General features: G+C 42.6%; 2 protein-coding genes across 3 annotated transcripts in view; one reads left to right on the forward strand and one right to left on the reverse strand.

Moving 5' to 3' along the window:
* Positions 1 to 22,319, reverse strand: part of LOC139069993 (uncharacterized) — a 452,948-nt gene that overhangs the window by 93,347 nt on the left and 337,282 nt on the right. The window lies entirely within an intron of this gene.
* Positions 1,063 to 22,319, forward strand: part of gsg1l (gsg1-like) — a 191,613-nt gene continuing 170,356 nt past the window's right edge. Inside the window, exons 1-2 of one of the 2 annotated variants that reach the window (XM_070551502.1) lie at positions 1,063 to 1,700; positions 11,876 to 12,016. In XM_070551502.1, coding sequence (XP_070407603.1) covers positions 1,364 to 1,700; positions 11,876 to 12,016 — 478 coding nt within the window. In that variant the 5' untranslated portion in view covers positions 1,063 to 1,363. The remainder of the gene's footprint in view (positions 1,701 to 11,875; positions 12,017 to 22,319) is intronic. The other variant, XM_070551503.1, reaches the window with a different exon arrangement.

The following is a 22,319-nucleotide window of genomic DNA, read 5'->3' on the forward strand; positions in this document are numbered from 1 at the left end:
GACAATAATTTCCCATTTTTTAATGCTGGTTTTGGTTTTCAGAGGTTTACATGGACAGGCACCAACATACATCAAAGAACCATCTCGTTCTTATGTCCCCGGCAGGTCCCAGAGGTGCTGTGATTGAGATCTGGTTGGCTGAGGGAGATACAGCACGTCCTAATTTTTCCCTCGGACCCTAACACTCTCTTCACCTGATCCTGAGATCTGTGATCTAAAAGCATCTTCAAATTCACTTTTTGATATTTTCACCTAATGGGGTGGGCAATCCTGGTCCTCGAGGGCCGCTGTCCAGCAGGTTTTAGTTGTTTCTCTGCTTAAACACACCTGGTTTGAATCTACTGGTGATTAACAGGCTGCTGATGAGCTGCTGAACAGGTGATTCATCCAGGAATCAGGTGTGTTGGAGCAGGTAAACAAATCAAATCTGCTGGATAGCAGCCCTCGAGGACCAGGATTGCCCACCCCTGACCTAATCCCACAAGTTTTAGATTTAACTGTTTTACTCTTTATTTTAATCTTCACAAGAGGGCAAGAATTTTTTTTTACCATTGCTATTTCTGAGTGTTTAGAAACATTTTAATGTAAATAATTAATGTATGTTAAATACCAAATTATGAACCCTATCTCTATAACTTAATGTTTTTTTTTACTTTAAGAAAATAGGTAAGATACTTGAGTGCTGATTTAGTAATGAAGGAAAAGCACAGTTTTAACTTTAGATCAAAGAAAAAAACTTGAAGCAGTGTTTTTAGTCACTTAAATCACTGGTTCCCATCTCAAGGGCCCCCTTATCGTGTCCAAGATGAGCCGAGGACCCCCACCCAGCTCCCATTAACACATAGCTACAGCTGATTAATTACAAACTTTGTACAGACATACAGAGTTTGAGTTTGTTGTTGGGATTTTATGTAATATAGAAGCTGGTAACCTCAAAACCTCAGCACAGATAAATAGTGAGTTCACAGACCCCAGGATGGGAACCGCTGACTTAAATGCTAAATATGAAGTGGTTGTGAAGGAGGAGCGGGATTGGTGGAGGCGTGAGCTCTCTCTGTGTGATTTATTAGAGCAGTTCGGTCCCGGTGATGACGCACAAACAGCAGCACCTAGGAGGAGATGCTCCGCAGCATCAGCACCATCCCGCTCTCTGATGGATGGGAAGTGGACGGAAGAGGATTTTAATGATTCCCGGCTCTCTGTCCTCCTGTCCCTCCGCGCTGAGGACAAGCCAGCAGGGAGGAAAGAGACACGGCAGAGGAGACGCGCGTAAATCATCCGTGCGTCTTCCGCGCGCCATGCCGCCCCTCTTCTCTCTCCTCTGAGCTCCTCGGTTCCCTCCTTCTGCCTTTCTGCTTCTTGGATGAACTTTCTTTTCGCCCTGAAGGACGCAGTAGTTCGCTCCGACACCATGAAGACGTCGCGGAGGTGTCGCGCGCTGCTGTCGGTGGCTCTGAACCTGGTGGCGCTGCTCTTCTCCACCACCGCCTTCATCACCACCTACTGGTGCGAAGGCACCCAGAGGGTCCCCAAACCGAACTGCAGCACGCAGCGGCGCCACAACTGCATCGACTACGGTGTGAACGAAACGGACCAGAACAAAGTCCACTACAGCTGGGAAACCGGGGACGACCGTTTCCTCTTCCGCCGGTTCCACACCGGCATCTGGTACTCCTGCGAGGAGAACATCCACGAAGCAGGTGAGTTCGGTGCTGTGAGAAGAAACTTGTTCCAAAGTCAAAATCTCACTGAGCGCATTTGGAGTTAACTTTGCTTTCAATGCATTTTACTTCCTCTAAACCAACACTGAGCCCAATCTTCGGCCCACACTGCAAACCCAGCTAAAGCCTTAAAAATAAAATATTTTCAAAACAACCTGCAGAGCACATTTAGTTATTTCTGAGAAGGTCGCTCAAGTTCAGCAAGGATGAACAAAGGGAAATTCTTAGAACATAAAAGTTAAACATAATTACCTTACATTATAACTACTATTAAACTGGTCAATATACGGCAACCAAAATGGGTCAAAAAAGAAAAACCCACAATGTAATATGCTTGGCACTTAGATAGTTTCAAATAAAATAAACGATTACCAGGTAGTTTGAAACTGAGAAACCTCACAATATTTATTCAGACAAAAACATTTTACGATGAAAGTATGAATTTTTTTTCATGTCAATGAAATCGTGGGATATCTGTAAAGAGCACAGACAGAAGGGGTCCAACTCCAGAGTAGGACCTTTGTGTGATTTACAGACCAAAGGGTCACTTTGAGGGAAAATTAAACAAATTTTAATGTAAGAAGAAGTTTTGGGTTAGGGTGATTTGAGAGACAAGATCTGAGCATAAAACAACAATTAATGCCCTCACATAAACTTGTTGATCACAATGGGATACCGTTTATATCTAAAACATGATGATTAGTTCCTCTATAGATCTGGAATGCTGATCTTTCTGAGCACATTTTCCCTCCCTTACGAAGCCCAGAGAAGTTGTCCTCTGGACCGGGTCAACATCAAGATGGTGCTGACTGGAAAAGATTTCCCAAAGTAGTCCTTGTCCATGTGGTTCTGCCAGCTGTTGATGAGTGACGGTTTCACAAGGAGGCTATTTGGTTTAAAGGGCGAGTAACACCTAAATCAACTTTTTTCTTTTTCCTAATAACCTGTATAGGCGGGTGTCCCAATAGTGCAGTCCATCCATCCATCCATTTTCTGAACCCACTTATCCTTGTAGGGTCGCGTGGGGGGGTGGAGGGCTAGTGCCTAACTCCAGCGGTCAATGGGCAATCAGGCAGGGTACACCCTGGACAGAGTGCCAGTCCATCACAGGGCAACACAGAGACACACACAATCACACCTAAGGACAATTTAGACAGACCAATTAACCTAACAGTCATGCTTTTGGACTGTGGGAGGAAGCCGGAGCACCCGGAGAGAACTCCTCAGTGATTTCGGTGAAAAGGAAATCCTCCTTCCTGCGGTCAGTTTAAGTGTCTGCTTTTCATCTGAGCGGTGAGTTTGCCTAAATGTGTGTGTGAGTGTGCATGCACGAGTGTGGCTCATTTTTGTGACTGAGAAACTCCAAGAGCGCACGCGGGCGGGTTGAGGGAGGTGCTGTCAATCATACCCTCAGTTCCGCTCTCTCCGTCCTCCAGGTGACGCCTTTTATTGAAGTATTTTTCTAACAGGAATTTTGTTTCAAATAAGTCTCCACCCTTGGTGTTAGTCACCCTTTACCTGTTACTGAGATACTTCCATTAAAGCAGTTGTCATGCTATTTAAAACTTCTCATAGCAAGGATAGGCCCATAGATCATTAAGGCCTGTATAGTGCGTTCTAGCGTCCTACGACCTAGCCTGGACAGCCAGACTCACCCTCTGTCTATGCTACACAGAGAACTAGTCTGGATACTCAAAACCAGAGAGCGCCATGAGGGCGGGACAAACAGCTCAAAAAGGATGGATGCTTGATATTGCTACACGCGGCACAGGTTTGAATAAAGCTTGGAAAAGGAAGTCCTGCCTACTTGTGATACTTTCTGAAACAACTCCCAACCATAACAGAGATGTCATCTGTTCTGAAGTACATCTTTTTTCAAATTTAGATAATCTTGAGACATTATGTCAACCCTGGCTGCTGAACTGTCCCAGTCAGCGATTGCTGAGTTTGGAGGTGTTTCTCATGAGGAAATAATAATATAGCATGGTCAAAAGCTGCAAAAGTGGATTTAACCTGATGTAGTCCCTTTAGTCAGTCACATTTTCCCCATTTTATGTGAAGTGCACGTGAACCCATGAGTGAGAGGATTTGTATCTGTTTTTCCAAATAAGAGCCTGATTTTAAAAAGCTTCGACCTTGTGAACTTGTAGCACCTTGTTGTGGCATTAAGGTGGTGATTTATGATAAAAGCCGCTCAAAGAAAGTAACTATTTGAGTTTAAATCACTGTTAATGCTAAAAAGCAGCCCGGCCTTGGGTCTTCATGTGGCCTGTTTGCTGGCAGTGCTGATAAAGAAGCTTTCAACTTTTCTAATTCATGCTTTGACTTCCATTCCTTTCACTTTTTGTAAAAATTACAAAAACATAACACGACAGTGTTTCATCTGTCTCAATGACGCCTGTAAGAATAAGAGATGATGGGAGGCTCTGCTGTTAGAGATCTCAGCTGTCAGTCAGCATCACAAAACAGATCAATCACACTGATACCTGATTTTTTTTTTTGGTAAAACATTTATTTTATTTACGTGGATCTTTCCAGTCCCACACCAGCTGTCATGTCGTCCATCTTGATTCAGACTCTGTCGTTTAACCGCTGAAGCACTCGGTGTGAAGTGAACTTGCTGGTGTGGCAGCTTTGTTTACAACCTGTAATTCATCATCGTCTAGTTTAATCCGTCTTTTTCTACAACTCAAAAGCATCCACCTCCAATGAATGACAGAAAATAAACTTCACATTTTACTGAGCGGAGAGCAAGAAAACTACTCCAGGTTTGGTTTTAGGCTTTTATGGAGCTACATATGTGACAAAATCAGGGTGTTGAGAAGTTTTACTGGGGTCTTTATTCCTGCTTTGATTTTGTTTTTCTTTTGTTTTGTTTTGAACTGAGAGACTTTGGTTCTCCCATTATTTCCCGTTTGTGTTTTGCAGTGTCAGCGTCATCAAATTTTACTGCTTTTGTTCATCGATCTGCACTGCTCCTTTGGTTCAACACACAAACTACTGTGAAAACACTTTACTTCTCTTGAGTTTTAAAGCTTTCAGTAAACAGCTCATGTGGGGCCTGATGTGGAGAAAACAGACTTGACAGACCTGTTTTTGTGGTTGGATGTAATCTTCAGGGCTGTACTGGCACACAGGAGGCCAACAGGCAGAGGTTAAATTAAAAACCAGTCCTGAACGCTTCAGCAAGGCTTACTCACTTCATTACATCACGACAATCTGCCGCGACTGAAGAGACTCGTAAGGAGATCAGCTTGGTGCTGATGAGAACCGGGTGTGGAGGCAGGATGAGGCTCGAAACTGAGCTCAGTTTTATGATGCTGTCGGGGTTTGCAGCTCATACTAGTAAGCATATGCAAAAAAAGCTGCAGTCATACCATCACTTATCTGTTGTATTCACACAGTTTTTTTTATCAAATACACAATTTGCATGTGGCTGTTATTTTATTAATTTTTTATATGAAATGGAAACTTATTTGGCTGCGCAGTGGTTAGAGCTGTTGCCTTGCAGCAAGAAGGTCCTGGGTTCACTTCCCGGCCTGGGATCTTTCTGCATGGAGGTTGCATGTTCTCCCTGTGCATGCGTGGGTTCTCTCCAGGTACTCCAGCTTCCTCCCACAGTCCAAAAACATGACTGTTAGGTTGATTGGTCTGTCTAAATTGTCCTTAGGTGTGTGTGTGCATGATTGTTTGTCCTGTGTGTCTCTGTGTTGCCCTGCGATGGACTGGCTCTCTGTCCAGGGTGTACCCCGCCTGTTTGCCCGTTGACCGCTGGAGATAGGCACCAGCGCCCTCCCCCCCCCCGAGACCCTGCATGGACAAGCGGGTTCAGAAAATGGATGGATAGATGGAAACTTATTTTTTAGTTTTTATTACATCTGTTATTTTCCGTGCCTTATTTTATGATGAAGGTGTGCAGGAACCTGAACCAGAAACCTTCAGGACCTTCTGATCAGGAACCCAGAAGCTAAAATAATTAAAGGTACTCCTTACGTTAATGAGCTGCGGAACACTTTTACTGCGTTCAGCCCCATTTTTCTTTTCCCTGATTGCTAGGTCACATTCGTAAATAACAATTTGTTCTTATTCTGTTTTTGCCTGGTTAAATAAAAGGTTCCCCAAGCTGTAATCATAGAAGGAAATACTATATTTATTGGTACACACGCGCGCGTGTGTGTGTGTGTGTGTGTGTGTGTGTGTGTGTGTGTGTGTATGTGTGGGGGGATATTTATAAGTATCGTATGTCTTTTTGACTCGTTTAATGCCAGTTTGAGCTGAGATTTCATCTGTCAGCTGGATAATTCAGTCTGATGCTCAGGTACATTAGCTGTTGTTCTAGAAAACCATTTATACTCATCAGAGCAGTAATTAACCCCCAGACGACACTGATTAAACAGTCTGCAGAGCTGCAGGGGGGGCTGAAGTGAAAGGCTGCTCTCAGAGTGAATTATGGGACGCTGGAATGAAACTATTAGGTGTTTGAAACCATCTGAAGCCTGAAATAAACCCATTTGATTACAACCTGATATGCTGAAACTGTGATAAGTGTATTTTACCCTCTTTTTTGTGTAATTAACATTTCAGAGCAGCGTTATGATGCTCAGTGTATGAAGTAACACTGATTGTGCGCTCAGTCCCATCGTCAGGTCACAGATGCATCAGCTCACTAATTACATTTTAAATTCATGTCCTAATCAGACGCTCACCTTTTGGCTGCAGCATACTTCCATCACAGCTCAAAAGACGTGGTCATTAGAGTTTAGCACTTGGTCACTCTGAGTTTGTCTCAGGTGAGTTCATAACTCTGCTATGATACGAGGCATCAAACTGACTTTTAGCTCTAGGTAGTTACAAAGAATGCTTTACATGTAAACACTGGTTTATTTAAAAATACAATTACATCAGCTGAAAGTCAAAACACCAGATAAAAGATGAATAAATAGAATGAAAATCAGAAAACTGCAGAATTATTGAGCTAACAATTATTACTCTTTTGCTGACTCTAAGGTTTTAAAATGATAATTGAAATGGCAAAATACATTTCTGAATGTTTTTCCTAAAGGCTAAACACATGGAAACATTGTTTTTGTTGCTGGAAAGTGTCAGACTGATCGGCTGGGGTCGGGAGCTGAGCTTGTTGAGAGCGAGGTTTCACAGACGCGGAAGTGGCTCGCGATTTAATCTAGGAATCCCCGAGCGTTCGAGCGGCAACAAAGTGACACGGAAGTGCTGGGTTTTCCAGAAGTAAGTAAGACCACTTACTGTGAGCAGAGAGTTTGTGAGGTGGATCGGTAGATTGGTAACTCTGATCATGGATTCGAAGAAACAATGACTGAGTGATCAGCTGGGGAGACGACCTCCGTATATAGGCGCGGTTCATGACGTAGGTCATGCTGGGAATTGTGGTCCGTGGTGGAGGCCGGCTAGCTGGGAGAGACTGGTTTGGGGACTTGAGTTCTGACAGGACCCCCTCCCCCCCATGTCCAGGGATGGCTCCTGAAGTCCCTGGGCGGCCCCGGCGGTCCCCGAAGTCAGTGATCAGGGCCGGGTCCAGGATGGAGCGGGCCGGTTCCCAGGAGCGTTCCCCGGGGCTGTAGTGCACCCAGTCCACAAGGTACTGCCATCCCCGACCCCTGCGACAGGCGTCCAGGATGCGCCGGACAGTATAGATGGGCTCACCGTCGAGGAAGCGGGCAGGCGGAGGCGCCGGAGCCGGAGGCGGAAGCACGGAGGACTCCACAAAGGGCTTGAGCCGGGAGACGTGGAAGGTGGGATGGATGCAAAGAGTCGCCGGTAATCGCAGCCGGTACGAGACTGGGTTGATGACTTTCTGTATCGTGTAAGGCTAAATGTGAACAGAAGTTAACTGAGGAATAACCACAGAAGAATACATAACTATAAGAAAACAGCTATAGAAACACAGGGGTCAAAGGTCACCGCTACGAAAGGATACTTAACAGGGGCTTGACAATACGATAAGGGGACAACTAAAGAGAAATAAAACAAAGCCAATTGGCTAGGGAATGTGAAATGGAGTGTAATGAAGATGTTAATTACATTTTATTAAGGACCATAAGACATTAAAAATTCATATCTAGTATGAAATCCATCTTATGGACACTGGGCTATTTAAATCAGAAGATTGGATCTTTTTATTGCAGGGATTTTAAAATAACACTTTGCATTAACTGAGAGACAAGAGAAGAGAGAGAGACTTTCAAATGTTTAAGTAAATTTATTACTAAATTATTTTAAACAATTTAACAAGACTAACTCTCTAATGATGGATGTTCTGTTTGAATGAAGTGTGAAGTGATTGGTGTGTGTGAATGAGTGTCAAATTCACAACCCTCGCATCCGGAGAAGCAAAGTTTGAGTGGGAGATGATGTTTTGCTCCTAACTGATCAGAGTTTGAGACTTGGAGTCATAAACACATGAGACGCCATTTGTGTCGCATCCACATACCCTCAGTGAGACCTCCACGATGGATCCAGAATGTCAGGTCCTCGGACCTTCCTTCCGGTACTGGAGCCAATGGTGCAGCATCACAGCATGACAAACTAGTCCATGGATAGTCTCCAGGTAAAAAGCGACAGGTGTTTCACAGCGTCAAAAAGGGGACCCTCCTTGGGTCAGCGAGTTCAGCTTTTATTCTGAAAGGTACCGTTGCTTGGTTGGTAAAAACAACAGATTTTTCCCAGCTTGAATGGTTCCCAGCTTCGAAAGAGAAGTACAGATGGCCTGCCCATACTTCACTTAACTCATTCACTGCCATTGACGACTAAAGTCGTCATTTTAGATCCAACCGTTCACTGCCAATGACGACTAAAGTGCATTTTTTTTACTGTTTAGTATCAGAACGAGCCCCCGTGCTGAGAGAACAAACATCTCAGCCATGAAGCCGATCTTCATCCGTATACGTCACATGTCATGTGATCAGGAAGCAGACCATCCATGTGTTAGGAGATCGTTTTGGGCCATTCCTGTAAAAAACGTGAGGCGCGAACCGGAACCGATCACAATTCAACTACGGATTATGAAAGAACGGATAACGCTCGAAACACACGGATTCTTCCTGATGTAAGAGGTGCGTCTCCGCTTTGTTTTGGTTGTTTTGGCGTCGACATCATCCTAGCGCGCAACGTTCTGTGACTCTTAAAAAACTGTAAAAACGGTGAGAAACACTGGCAGCGAAGGCCGTTTGCGATCAGGAAACGGCTGGCAGTGAACGAGTTAACATGCGGTGAACTTCATGGGATCTTGAGAAGAGATCTTGAGAACTGAACTTAAGATGGCGTTGGAACTGTTTTATTAATCTGGATGTTTTTGATTCTGGACGAATCAAAGCTGACCAATTTATAAACACCACAGAGGCTCTGCCACGCTTCAGACTAGGAACGTTCTGATTGGATCAGCAACAGCAATGTGTCATGTGATTATTTACCTTAGTATATCAGCGTGTCTAGTGAACTAGATTAAGTCATATTACTTATTAAAACATATTAATCATAATATTGTGATTTCATAGATCGGTCACATTGTATTATTGACTAACAGTTGTTTTGATTAGCTTTATTGAAAATAGAGTTCTTTGATTTAATAAAAGAAAATAAAAGAGTTTCTTCATCTTCTGTCTTCATTGCTGGAAAGTGAACAGTTTAGAAGCGAATGCATGACCTTGAGGCTGTTTCATGCACTCTGGCACTGTGTAAAAGGAACTGTGGAAAAGGTTAAATAACCTTGGAGGAATAGCTCCTTCATCACATTACAGGAGTGAGAAACATGAGTGAAGACCGAGGGGACCAGAGACAAGGGAGATAGGGTATGGCAGGGACAGGGAGGACATGGACAGGACATGACAGCCTGTAGTGATGCAACAATTGCTCCTGTAGCAATTAATACATATTAATTATGACCAATAAGATGTGATATTGCGTATGAATATGAAATATCAATCTGATTAATCTTTGAATGTTTAATCAGAATATTCTAGGGTTCTTTACTTCTTTAGAGACCAAAAACACACTTCGTATTAATCCAGACAGAGTCAGTATATGGTTTACAAAATGAATTTAATTATTTTTCCTAAACTAATGATACATGACAAGATATGAATAAGGAGTGGATGTGAGGTGGTGTGATGGAAGCTAGATGTTGTAGCAACCGTTTTTTGTATCTGAGAGAAATTGTGAAGTCTTGGTGTAAAGGAACGTGTTGTTTGTTATAAACTAGAGAGTAGTTTATTTATAAACCTCATCAGACTCCAGTATGCAGGCTTACGATACCCTGGTATGAGTTGCTCCCGGCGGTCAGAAGGGTTGCGGTCAAAGTGGTGAGGTCACCAGACGTTGAAACCACACTCAGAGATTATGGGCCATTCCCATCTGTACCGGGTCGGCCCGGGCCGGGTAGCCCCAGTCAGCCCCAGCCTGGCCCGGTTGATTCCACACATCCTTGTCTTAAGCCCATGTGGGCTGATTCTACCCACCAGTCAGAGGCTTGCTCTAATGGAAGGTGTGAATTTGCTGTCAGCAGTGGGTGTGTTGGCCCTGGTCAGCCTGAAGCAGACCCCCTCGAGAAGAGGGCTGAGAATGAGCCTTGGTTGGCCCAGAAAAATACCAGGCCACCCAGATATGTAAACAACCTATGCCAGGGGTGTCAAACTCATTTTAGCTCAGGGGCCACATTGAGGGAAATCTAGTCCCAAGTGGGCCGGACCGGTAAATTAAAAACAACTTCAGATTGTTTTCTTTGTTTTAATACAATCAATATAAAACAAGACTGGAGCCTGAGGACAGTGTATTCAAAACAGTACAAGTACAACACCTGAAGTGTACTTGAAAATTTGAAAAAAAAAAAAAAAAAATCTAATTCAAAAAACATTCCTTTGTGATTCAAAGAGCTTACAGATCACATGGCTTGATCAGTTTCATGCATCACTTAAAGTATATTTGACTCATTTTACTTTACATCTTTTAGCTTTCACCAGCACATCAATATCAGAAGTCACATCCTGAGTGGCGGCCAACTTCAGGATGTGACAAGTTCTTGTGTGGGCCTTGAGCGCAGTTTTGTTTTATTTATACTCATTACAGAGGAAACTCGCTCACAACGATAAGTTTATTTTCACTCTACATTGTAAAGTATGAAAATAAAGTTTACACAACCATCTCGCGGGCCGGATTTAACCCGCTTGCGGACCGGATCCGGCCCGCGGGCCGCATATTTGACACCCCTGACCTATGCTACCCGGCCCGGGCCGACCCGGTACAGATGGGAATGCCCCATTAGTAGCTTCCTCTGAGTTCAGCTTCCCCGGCCATGAGATCAAAAATTATACCTCTGATCTGAAGGGAAGTAGCTGGAGACTTTGATGTAAAATGTGTGCATGATGTGTAAAATAAAAGTTGTTCTAAGAGAGCAAAAACCAATACAGATCAATCTCGATATTACAATTTCATGCAAATATCAGCTGATAATATCAAAATCCCTAATGTTAATACTTGGCAGGCCCATTAGAATGAGCTTGTGGGCCAGATTTGGTCCAGGGACCACCATTTGACAGTCTCTGCTTTGTGTAAACACATTAATAGGTTCATTCCAGACTGATTCCACTCATACTGACCTAATTTAGGTGAATTGTTTTGACTTTAGAGTAGGGCTAGGCAATACATCGAAACTTTATCTTTATTGAAATTTCTGACTCTTATCAAGATAATTTTTCCCAAGTCAATAAATCTGATGATAAAAAAATGAAAAGATGTGTAGGTTGGCAACGTTTATGTCTCTTTACAAAGCTGTTCAACCTCGAGTCACGTAAAAATATGACTCAACGTAATGCATGTGACAGCCCCATCTGGTGGACAACTTTTGTTTCTGCGCATACCTGTAGTCATCGTCCATTTATCGTTATCGAGGTGAAATCCTCAATATATTGTGATACAGATTTTAGGCCATATCGCCCAGCGCTACTTTACGGGATAAGGACATTTATTGTTTTTCGTCAGGAAATTTTATCTGCTGTAAAATACCAGCAGGACTGTCTGTGATCAGTTTGATGCTCTAACACTCTCTATGCATTAATTTCCTCCATCTTCTCCCCTCTCACCACCTCTCCTCGTCCTCGGCTCTTCCCCTCTTCCTTCATTCCCAGCTCATTTCATCTTTCTCTCCTCACCTTTTTTTCTCTTCCATCCCTCTCCACCTCTCTCCCTTCAACTGCCCCCTCTCCCCTTTCTCGTCTCAGGTGAGAAGTGTCGGAGCTTCATTGATCTGGCCCCTGCGTCGGAGAGAGGTGAGTAATGACGGTCATTAGGCTTTGCTGCCACTCCCTGCTGCTCCCCACCTGTTCTCAGAGCCCAGGGAATTCCACGGAGGAGAATAAAAAACAAAAACTCACACATCTCTGTTCTGGGCTCTATGTTTGTCAGGAATTGTCAGCTGAGTGAACCTGCAGAGACCAGACTAGGATTTCTTTCGACTGAGCTCTTATAGCATCTTGCCTACAGGTTCACTTCATGTCTCCTTAAAAAAATTCAATAAAAATAAACGTGTAAAAGAATGAAAAACTTTAGAAGGTTTAAATTAAAATTTTTAAAGCTGATGCTGAAAACGCTTCACTGAAATCACGCTGAGGCCTTTGTTGTTTTATTGATGAAGGAAGAGGAGGAAAGGTGACACAAGCTAATTGATAAAAAAAACAAGCTCTGTCTTCTTTTGGTGAGTTGTCACTTTTGATTTATGGAAGTTATGAAGACTAGAAGAGATGAGGATTTAGACCTGATGTTTACATGTACATTTACACAGACTCCAACTTAATTTCTTTGCTGCCACAAAAATCTGGCTTCATCAGATACCAAATTATAAAAACAAACATTGGTATGATTGTCATGCTGTGTAAACTGGGCTTGGGACAGCAGCAGCTCAGGAAGTAGGGCAGGTTGTCCAGTAACTGAAAGTTTGTAGAACCAATCCTGGCTCCCATCAGAGAATTCTGCTGCAAGACACTTCAAACCCTCCTTGCCTGCTGGTGGTGGTTGGAGGTATCGGTGGTGCCTGTGCTCAGGAGCATTGCCTCTGTCAGTGTGCTCCAGAGCAGCAATTTCCTAGTGGAATTTCTTGCACATGTGGCAACACAACCATTCTGATTCTCAGCTGTTGCTACATCGTAGCTCACCATCAATGTGTGAATGGGTGAATGATACACTGTAGTGTAAAGTGCTTTGGAGTCCTCTGACTCTGAAAGGCTCTATACAAGTGTGAGTAAGTACATTTAATTTATAAATCACTTATCACAGATATAGAATCACAACGTGCTTCACAGAGATCAAAACAAAATTAAACAAAGTCATAAAATATAATGATGTCAAAACAGAAAAAGATTAACAGAAAACATAAAGTCTTGAAATTATAAAACCTTGTGAACAGATGACAGATTATTACAAATTTGAGTTAAAAATAAGAAAACAAAAGGTTTAGGTAAAAGCAGCTTTAAATAAAAAGGTCTTCAGCTGCTTTTTTAAGGCGACCAGACTCAATGCTACATAAGGATAAAGGAAGATCATTCCAAAGTCGGGGTGCAACACTCTGGAAGGAGCAATCACCTCGACTTTTATATCTGGTCTTTGGAACTTCTAGAAGGTTATGGTGGGCGGGCCTGAGGGCTCGGGTTGGAGCATAAGGCTTTTAACAGTTCAGTAATATAGGGAGGAGCTTGAGCATGTAGAGCATTGAAAGTTATAATCAGGACTCTAAAGGCAACGGCTAACCAGTGCAGAGACAGAATAGGAGTGATGTGTGCTCTTCTTTTTGGTCCAGTTAGGACCCTCGCTGCAGAGTTCTGGACCAACTGAAGGTGGTCAAGGGCTTTTTTGTTAAAACGTGTGAAGCGTGTGTTACAGTAATGCAGGTAGTGCAGGTCATTTATCATCTATCATCATTAGTTTCTCATGAATTTCTCAAACAAATAATTTCCGAAACAAAGGTAAAATGCTCCTTTTAAGGTTTGGAGAGAGGTCAGGGATCGGATGGAAACATTTTCTGCAGTAACCAGGGATCTGCTCTGGAGTATGAAAAGCAAAGCTCTTGATTTACTTATTCGTCACATCTACTCTCATTTACGATCTCGAGATTGGAAACCTGGCTGAAAGAACAAGTTCCTGATCCCCCCCATAGGTAGTCTGCGTTCAGCTTTAGGAATAAGGTGAGAAGGTCCATTATCCAGGTAAAGCTCAGAATAAAGCTGCTGCTCCTCGTTATAAAAAAGAGTCAGCTGAGATGGTTCAGGCAACCAGGAGAATTCCTGGTAAGCCTCCTGGTTGCCCCTGGTTTGCTGGGCACTGGAAGGAGACCAGGACTGATCCCAGAACTTGCTCGGGGGACTATATATGCTCCAGGGATCCCCGAGGGCAGGGGTGTCAAACTCAAATTCACACGAGGCCGAAATGAAAATCTGGGACGAAGCTGCGGGCCAAACTTAATATTTTTTGAAAAAGTGACGGCAAATTTGCACATTTTCTTCATCAACATATATGCAGTTTTGAACCTTTTAATCTGGAAACAAACTTATTTCTGCATTAACACTAATTGTGGAATAAACAAATTACACACGAGCAAGTCCGTTTTAAATAAAACGCATCAGTGGTATTCATTACTTGTGGTTTTTTCAGCATTTTTAAAAATCTATTCAGGATTTATGTTTTCTTGTTGTTTATTCATTTTTCATATTTTTATTCTCCTTTTTTCTCCTGTAATAAGTTTCATCGCTGCTGTGACATCTAGCTTTCCCCACAACAATAAAGGGATTTTCTATTCTATTCATCTATTTGCAGCCTTTCCACTTCCTGCTAAATGTAGGTTAAATCTTTTCTCACGGGCCAACAACAAAATAAAAATATCATTTATCTGAAATGAAAATGCAACATCTCACCTGTTAACTAAGCAGAAAACGAGCAGAAAACCAAAATATTTAAAGCTCAGTTTGCTCCACTGATTTACTGTGATGCTCACCGGAGGAAAAATAAAAACTACAGCAGCCACAGAGTCGTGCTGATTTGAGCGTGTCGCTGCTCGCTGGAGTTATATCAGCTCTGTCTGGACATTAGTTGGAAAACTTTCTCTTTCAGTTGTGAACACGTTACTGAGCGGTTAAAATCTCAGTTTCTGGGCTTCAACGTCAGCAAATAGCTGAGTAAACTTGGCGCTGAGTGAGAGGAGTGTTTAGTTTGTCCGAGACAGCGGAGCTGCCGTAGAACAGCGTACATTTTAGGACATCCTCAGGTGTCAGGTATCAGGTCTCAGGTTTCAAACTTCAGACCATGGGGGAAAAACTGTCAGGTTTCAGGAAAAACTGCTTCAGGAAACATCCTCAGGTATCAGTTGTCAGGTCTCAGGCGTCAGGTCTCAGTTGTCAGACATGGAGGCAGGGGAATCGGGACAACCGCGGTGTGTGTCCCGCATCCCAGCCCCCCCAACATCTGCGCCGTTGTCCGAAAGCGCCGGAGCCACGCTGAGCCGACCCAACTCCGTGCGCCCGTAGCTCACTGCCCATTTACTCTGTATGCCCTGCCGGTTCCGAAACAGCCTGCGCCTATAAAGTGACCCACACCCTAGACAGGGGGGGTCATGGTGACTGGGCTGTGGACGGTCGGTGGGACCGGGGTGTGGGGACTTGCGAGGTGCGGGACGCGGAGAGGCCCGGCATGCTCCTCCGATGCCCTAGGACAGACCTGGGCATTTTACGGCCCGCGGGCCGCATACGGCCCTTTGGTTGACTTTGACCGGCCCGCGTAAGTTTAATTGGAAATTACAAAATAAATGTATTTTCTCATTTTACCTCATGCATGGGCTAAGGCTGCATTGCTTTTATTTTGAAGTTGTTTTTTATGTGCACAATGACGCAAAACGTATAGCAACAAGTGCCCGTGGTTGACATGGTGATTGTAGCCCCAGAAATGTCCGCTCATGCAAAAAAAAAAAAAAAAATAAATAAAAAGAAAGAAAGAAAGATGCCGAATGCAGGATTTTCAACTAAAATTGGACTGCTAAGTATTTTTTTTACTGAAGTCGGAGGTAAAGCCGTGTGTTTGGTTTGCGGGGAGGAGATTGCCGTGTTTAAGGACTACAATTTGAGTCGGCATTACGACAAGAAACACTCGGAAAAATACAAGAACTCATCTGATGCTGAGAGGGCACGGACATCCGAAGCTTTGCTAGCAAAGTTGCAAAAGCAGCAAGGCTGTTTTTACTAAGCTTCACACATCAGGGATGCAGCAACCAGGACCAGCTTTGTGATATCCCACAAAATAGCTAAAAACAGCAAGCCGTTTTCGGAGGGAGAGTTTGTCAAAGAGTGCATGGTGGACTCGGCAGCACTAATATGCCCTGAAAAAAAGGCGCACTTGAGCAAATCCCGCTGTCCAGTCCAGGCGAACCGTGTCCAGGAGGATCGAGGACATTGCGGGGAACCTGGAGATTCAGCTGCAACGTGAAGTGGCAAGTTTTGACTTTTTCTCATTGGCCTTAGACGAGAGCTGTGATGTCCGCGACACAGCCCAGCTGCTCGTATTTGTCCGGGGGATAACGGAGCTCACAGAGGAGCTGGCAGCAATGCAGTCGATGAAAGGGACAACGACAGGGAGTGATCTTTCTACAGAGGTAAATGCGTGCACGGACACTCTGGGATTGAAATGGGAGAGACTGTCAGGTGTCACAACAGACGGTTGTTCAAATCTTACAGGGAAAAATGTCGGACTTTTGAAACGCATGCAAGATAAATGTGACAGAAATCGATGCAGATCAAAAATAGATGTTTTTCCATTGAATTATACACCAACATGTGTTGTGCAAGTCAGTGTTAAAAATCAACCATGTTACTGATGTTGTTACTAAAATAATAAACTTCATCAGGGCGCGGGCAATGAATCACAGACAGTTTGTCGCTCTTTTGGAGGACTCCACACAGCTGTCAGATGGCTCAGCCTGGGGAAAGTGCTGACGAGGGTTTGGGACTTGAAAGCAGAGATTCAGGAACTCTGCTGGATTTCTACTCTTCTCTTAAGGATGAGAACTTTCCAAACCTGAGGAGACATGCTCAGAAGATGTTGGTTTTCTTCGGCTCTACCTACATTTGTGAACAAACATTTTCAATGATGAAGTTTACAAAATCCAGGTATAGATCCTCTCTCACTGATGATCATTTTGCTTCGCATCTCCACCTCAGACATTCAACCTGACTTTGATGCACTCGTTAAAGCCCAGCAGAGACTAGATTTCTCTCACTGAATAAGAAAAAAATCGCTTAAAAACACAAAATAAGGTGTTTGGACCACAAATGAAGGCAACTAGCTGGGGCACTTTTTTTTTTAAACCTCTTTCTCAAGATCACAGTTCAGTGATTTTATTTTACAGACAACACTGTGTGTCTGTAGAATGCTAAGAACTTCTTTCCAACAATATTTGAAACTCAAAATGTGTTTTGGAGTGAATGTGACTGAAACTGTTAACTAATATAAGTCACAAATGTTTAACAAAAACCAAATGTGCACTTTGTTTACCATTGCCTTGGGAAATTTGAATAAATCACATTTTTGTAAGCCAACCTCACTTTATCTTTTTGCTCATTTATAACATAATAATATACATAATAAATAAACATTATAACATAGTCTACTCTTACCAGCTTGAAAAAACGATGGTATTTACTGCTTTTTATAAAGAAATACCATTAATATTATGCATAATTGACTTCAGCCTTTTGGCCTGGCCCTCTACAATATTTTCTATTTCTCATGTGGCCCCATGGAAAAAATAATTGCCCACCCCTGCCCTAGGACGTTGTCTGAAAGCGCTGAAGCCACGCCGAGCCGACCCAACTCCGTGCACCCGTAGCTCACTGCCCCTTCACCCTGTGTGTACCCCCCCCCCCCCCCCCCGTCCAAACTGCCTGCGCCTATAAAATGACCCCCACCAGTTGTCAGACATCACGAGCATTATGGTTTGACAAAATTTGTCCTGAACAGTTTTTCCTGAAATCGGGGGTATTTTCCCATGGTCTGAAGTCTGACACCTGACAACTGACACCTGACAAGTGAGACCTGACACCTGAGGGTGTCCTAAAATGTACGCTGTACTGCAGACTTGTTTGTTAGCCGTTTAGCTAGCTGAACAAGGACACACGGGAGGTGTCTTGTAGCCTAGCCTTGGTCAAAAATTACCCACAATACACCGCAGTATTTTCAAAAAGACGGCGGATCAGAAGCTGGCAGCTACTTTGTGGACAAATTTCAAGTGTAAAAGTAAGTCAACTAATTTAAATTGTTATTTTTTTTAGATCCAAAGAAGTTAACTATTGTTGGTTAGTTGCTTAGTAGTTGCAGCTTCGGTGGCTAGCGGGTAGTAACTCGCTTATATTTTTTATTTAATAAACATATACACATATTAAAAAGTAAAAGGCTTGTTATATATTTATATTGAAACTAATACATATAAAATATAATGTTGTCTACCGTGTCACGTGACGTTACGTGACTGCCGTGGAAGCCGCGGTCACATGATGCAAGTCTGTTCCATTTAACCATTTTCTTTGACCAAATCCTTGCAAGCAAGGCGCCTTGACATTGAGAAACACCCACGCACGCACATACGACTTCATGGCAAAGAGTAGTCAATCATATTCACAAGTGCTCTGCATGTGGTTTGTTTGGGTGGGTTTCATGGATAAAGCCGCTTCTCAAGAAAGGTCACGTTAAAGCTGGTTGGAGCTTTCCCAGAATGCACCTTGAAAATTCTGATGCCAAATGGAAGAAGATCTTGTGGTCAGATGAGACCAAATTTGAAGTATTTGGACTCAACACCAAATGGTACACCCTGAGTAAATCCAATGCAACTCATCACAACACACCATGACTACAGTAAGGCATGGAGGCAGCAGCATCTAGTTGTTTCTCTACCTTGGGTACTGTAGCTCTTTTTTTTTTTTCAGAAATTCTTTATGATCTGTAATTGTGATATTTTTCAGTTGGATATTTAAGGTTGTATTGGATGCATAAAGCTTGTAAAGAATGTTTTCATTTTTGTTTTCATTTTAAACTGTAAAGGAAACAAAATTACAGACTTTCAAAGGGCGTGATTCTTTTCTGCACCCACTGCATAACAATTTATCAGGTTCGCTGAACTCCATAACCTTTATGTAACCAACAGTTGTCCCTCTGGTTAATCTAAGTTTTAAAAATATTAAAACAACCAGTCCTAAATAAAAAGTCAAACTTGAACCATGTTCACATCCATTGTGGCTCAGTGGTGTATATTTTTGAGTTCATAACAATTTTGAGATATTTTTGTTTATGAAACATAGAATATACCTCATAACCTTTACAACAAGATCACCTTATTTATTGATGTACTAATCAATTTTTTTAAGTTTTTGATTTCAATTTTCAGTAAACATCCTCAAATAACAACTTTAAATTTAATAAAGAATTTAATTGATTCATTTCTACATTGCTTTAATAAAACTCTAGCTTCAGGCTTCAGGTGAATTTGTGGAGCTGACCTCATTTCAAATGCACCAGCTGAAATTCTTAGATGATAAAGCTCTTAATTTAATAAAAGCTGATTAATAGACACTCAAGAGCTGAAATTATTTATTAAATGCTACCACAACATTAAAACATTTATTCCTCAGTTCATAAACATGATTCGGTTTTACAATTTAACCCCAGAACAAAAATTATTAAAGAATAATATGCCTAATGAGCTTCCTGGTGGGTCTAAATCTAATTAAATCTTTAATCTTTGCTAGAAAATGTTTAGAAAATCACTGAAAATGGTGTTAAATTTGTGTCAGATGCACACACACACACGCACGCATGCACACACACACGCGCGCGCACGCACACACACACACACAGTAATTAAAGATGTAATTATACCCGTTTGTGTTGTGTCTCGGTCTGATGAGCTGCTTCCTTCCTGTTATCAGTCGAGTGCCACCTGAGTCCCTCGCAGCACATTTTATATACAATCTGTGGTTCAATAAAGTTTTTCTCATCTACTGATACATATTCAAAAGGACAGAAACAGGCAACATATTTATTTTTGTCAATATTACTGTTGTCTGAATATTTCCCTCATGGGGATTGTTTTTCTGTCAGCTGATTGGAAATAACACCTTCAGCTAATGAGGAAACTAAGGTTTGGAGCCTGAAAATGTTAGGTGTGTTAAACTGTTTGTCACATCCTGTCTGTCACTGGAATTGCCTGATTTAAATCAAGATGATGAAACAACATTTTGCATAAGCTATATTAAAATGAAGCTCTGTGGTGAATGTCAATGATGGGCGTGTTTATTTATGGATCCGCTGAAAGAATTTTCTGATCAACTTCCAAAATAAAACATCTAGTTACTGACAAGATCAGGACGTTTTAGGCTGGTGAAGGTTCTCAGTAATGCTGGTTCAGTTGCTAGAGCTCTATAGTTTCTTGAACAAATTTCCATTCAAACTCAAATGGAAAAGTGGGAAGCACCAGGCTTAAATTGCCATGAGACATTTGTTATCATGAGCCAACTGTGTTGATTCCCTTCTAAATCACTTCAACAGCAAATCTCTAGAGGTCATTGATCCTGTTTCTCCAGAAAAGCTAAAAATTATCTCTGGCAAACAAAAAGCTCCATGGAGGTTCACTAAATCATTTACAAACCAAAAGAGAGACTGTCGCGAAGCTGAGAGTAAATGGAGGAAAAAGTAACCTGCCTGATCACTATCAGTCCTACAGACAGCAGCTGTGTACTTGTAACTCTGAGTGAAGTAAGGCGAGACACGTTTTTTTCTCTAAAGTGATTAACAACATTAACAATTCCTGTATTCTGTTTGCCACTGTCGAGACACAACACACTTGGCTCCTGATTTCATGTCCCAATCTTAAGTGTGAATGATAAACTGGGTGGGGCTTTCAGGCGCAGTCCATAGTTGGTTTCCATCATACCACACAGACAGGAGTTATGTTGTTTCCATTGGTGAACACAAATAAAAGCATATCACCATGACATTCGGTGTCCCCCAAGGCTCGATTCTTGGACCACAGTTTTTCAATCTCTACATGCTCCCCCTGGGCTAGATCATAAACTATAACAACATCCGGGGTTCGATTCCCGGTCGGGTCAAACCAAAGACTTGAAAAAATGGAACCCAATGCCTCCCTGATTGACACTCAGCTTTAAGGGGCTGGATTGGAGGGTTAAACCACCAAATAGTTCCCAAGCTCACCCACAGCTACAGCTCACCACTCCCCTCTATGGGGATGGGTCAAATGCAGAGATGAATTTCACCAGTGTGTGATGAAGACTACGGGACTTTAACTTTAACTTATTCAGAATGCTGCTGCTAGAGTCTTAACAAGAACCAAGAGAGCCGAGCACATCACCCCTGTTCTTAAATTTCTACACTGGTTACCAGTAAACTACAGAATCGACTTCAAAGTGCTTTTACTAGTCTATAAATTTCTCAGTGGCATGGGGCCAAAGTACATGTTGGATCTCCTTCCAGTATATACACCCAGCAGGGCTCTCAGATCCTTTGGAAACATTCAGCTGGTAGTACCCGGGGTAAGAATCAAACAGGGTGAAGCTGCTTTTAGCCACTATAGCTGTTTTTACTGCTGTGTTTACTTTCATTTTCAATATAGTTGCCGGCTAGCCTGGCAAGCCAGACTAATAAATATATTATTTAAACTTTGTAAGGCAAGAAGGTGGTGTAGTTCACTAGGCTAGATGGCAGCCGGAGCTCGGCAGTAACTCCCCACGTGATCATGACACCTCCCTCTGTTGTGCCAAAGCGCAATCGCCATTTATAGGACAGACAACTACCGCAATGTTATTACCAAGCAATGCAGAAAGAAGGACACATCATTTGCGCATTGCCATGCCGGTATAGTGAGTTCATAAGACTCACCATTGCCATAATATTACGCTCATTTGCCCACATTGTGTGTCTTGTAAAAAAGGGCCTTGCTGCACACAGAAGGAATCAGCTTCCTCGTGACCTCAAATGTTCCCCTACTCTAGTAACTCTTAAATCAAAATTAAAAACCTTCATGTATTCATTAGCCTTTGAATACATGTTTCTTATGCTGCACCTTCTGCACTGTAACTGCTAACCTTTGGACTATGCCTTTCATCTGTTTGTAGAATCTGAAATTAATATATACATTTCTTTGTTTGCTGTTCTTGCTTCTGTAAAGCACTTTGAATACCCTTTATGTTTGAAATGTGCTATACAAATAAAGCTGCCTTGCCAAAGTCAACCCAAGCCCCCGATCCTACTTCTTGTGGGTCATTAGGGACTCTCGCTAAGCTGAGTCCCATTCTGTCCTGCTCTGAACTTGAGACAGTTCTCCACACTTTCATCTCCTCACGCTTAGACTACACGCCTGTGCTCGGCTTCTGACCAAGTCCTCCAAACACACCCACATCACCCCGCTTCTCCTCCAGCTTCACTGGCTGCCAGTCAACTTCAGGGTTCATTTCAAGATCCTGGTTCTGGTCTATAGGGCCTTACATGGACAAGCACCATCTTACATTGGTGATCTTAGTCCCTACA

This window comes from Nothobranchius furzeri, chromosome 5 (assembly GCF_043380555.1).
Source record: "Nothobranchius furzeri strain GRZ-AD chromosome 5, NfurGRZ-RIMD1, whole genome shotgun sequence".
Taxonomy (NCBI): Eukaryota; Metazoa; Chordata; class Actinopteri; order Cyprinodontiformes; family Nothobranchiidae; genus Nothobranchius; species Nothobranchius furzeri.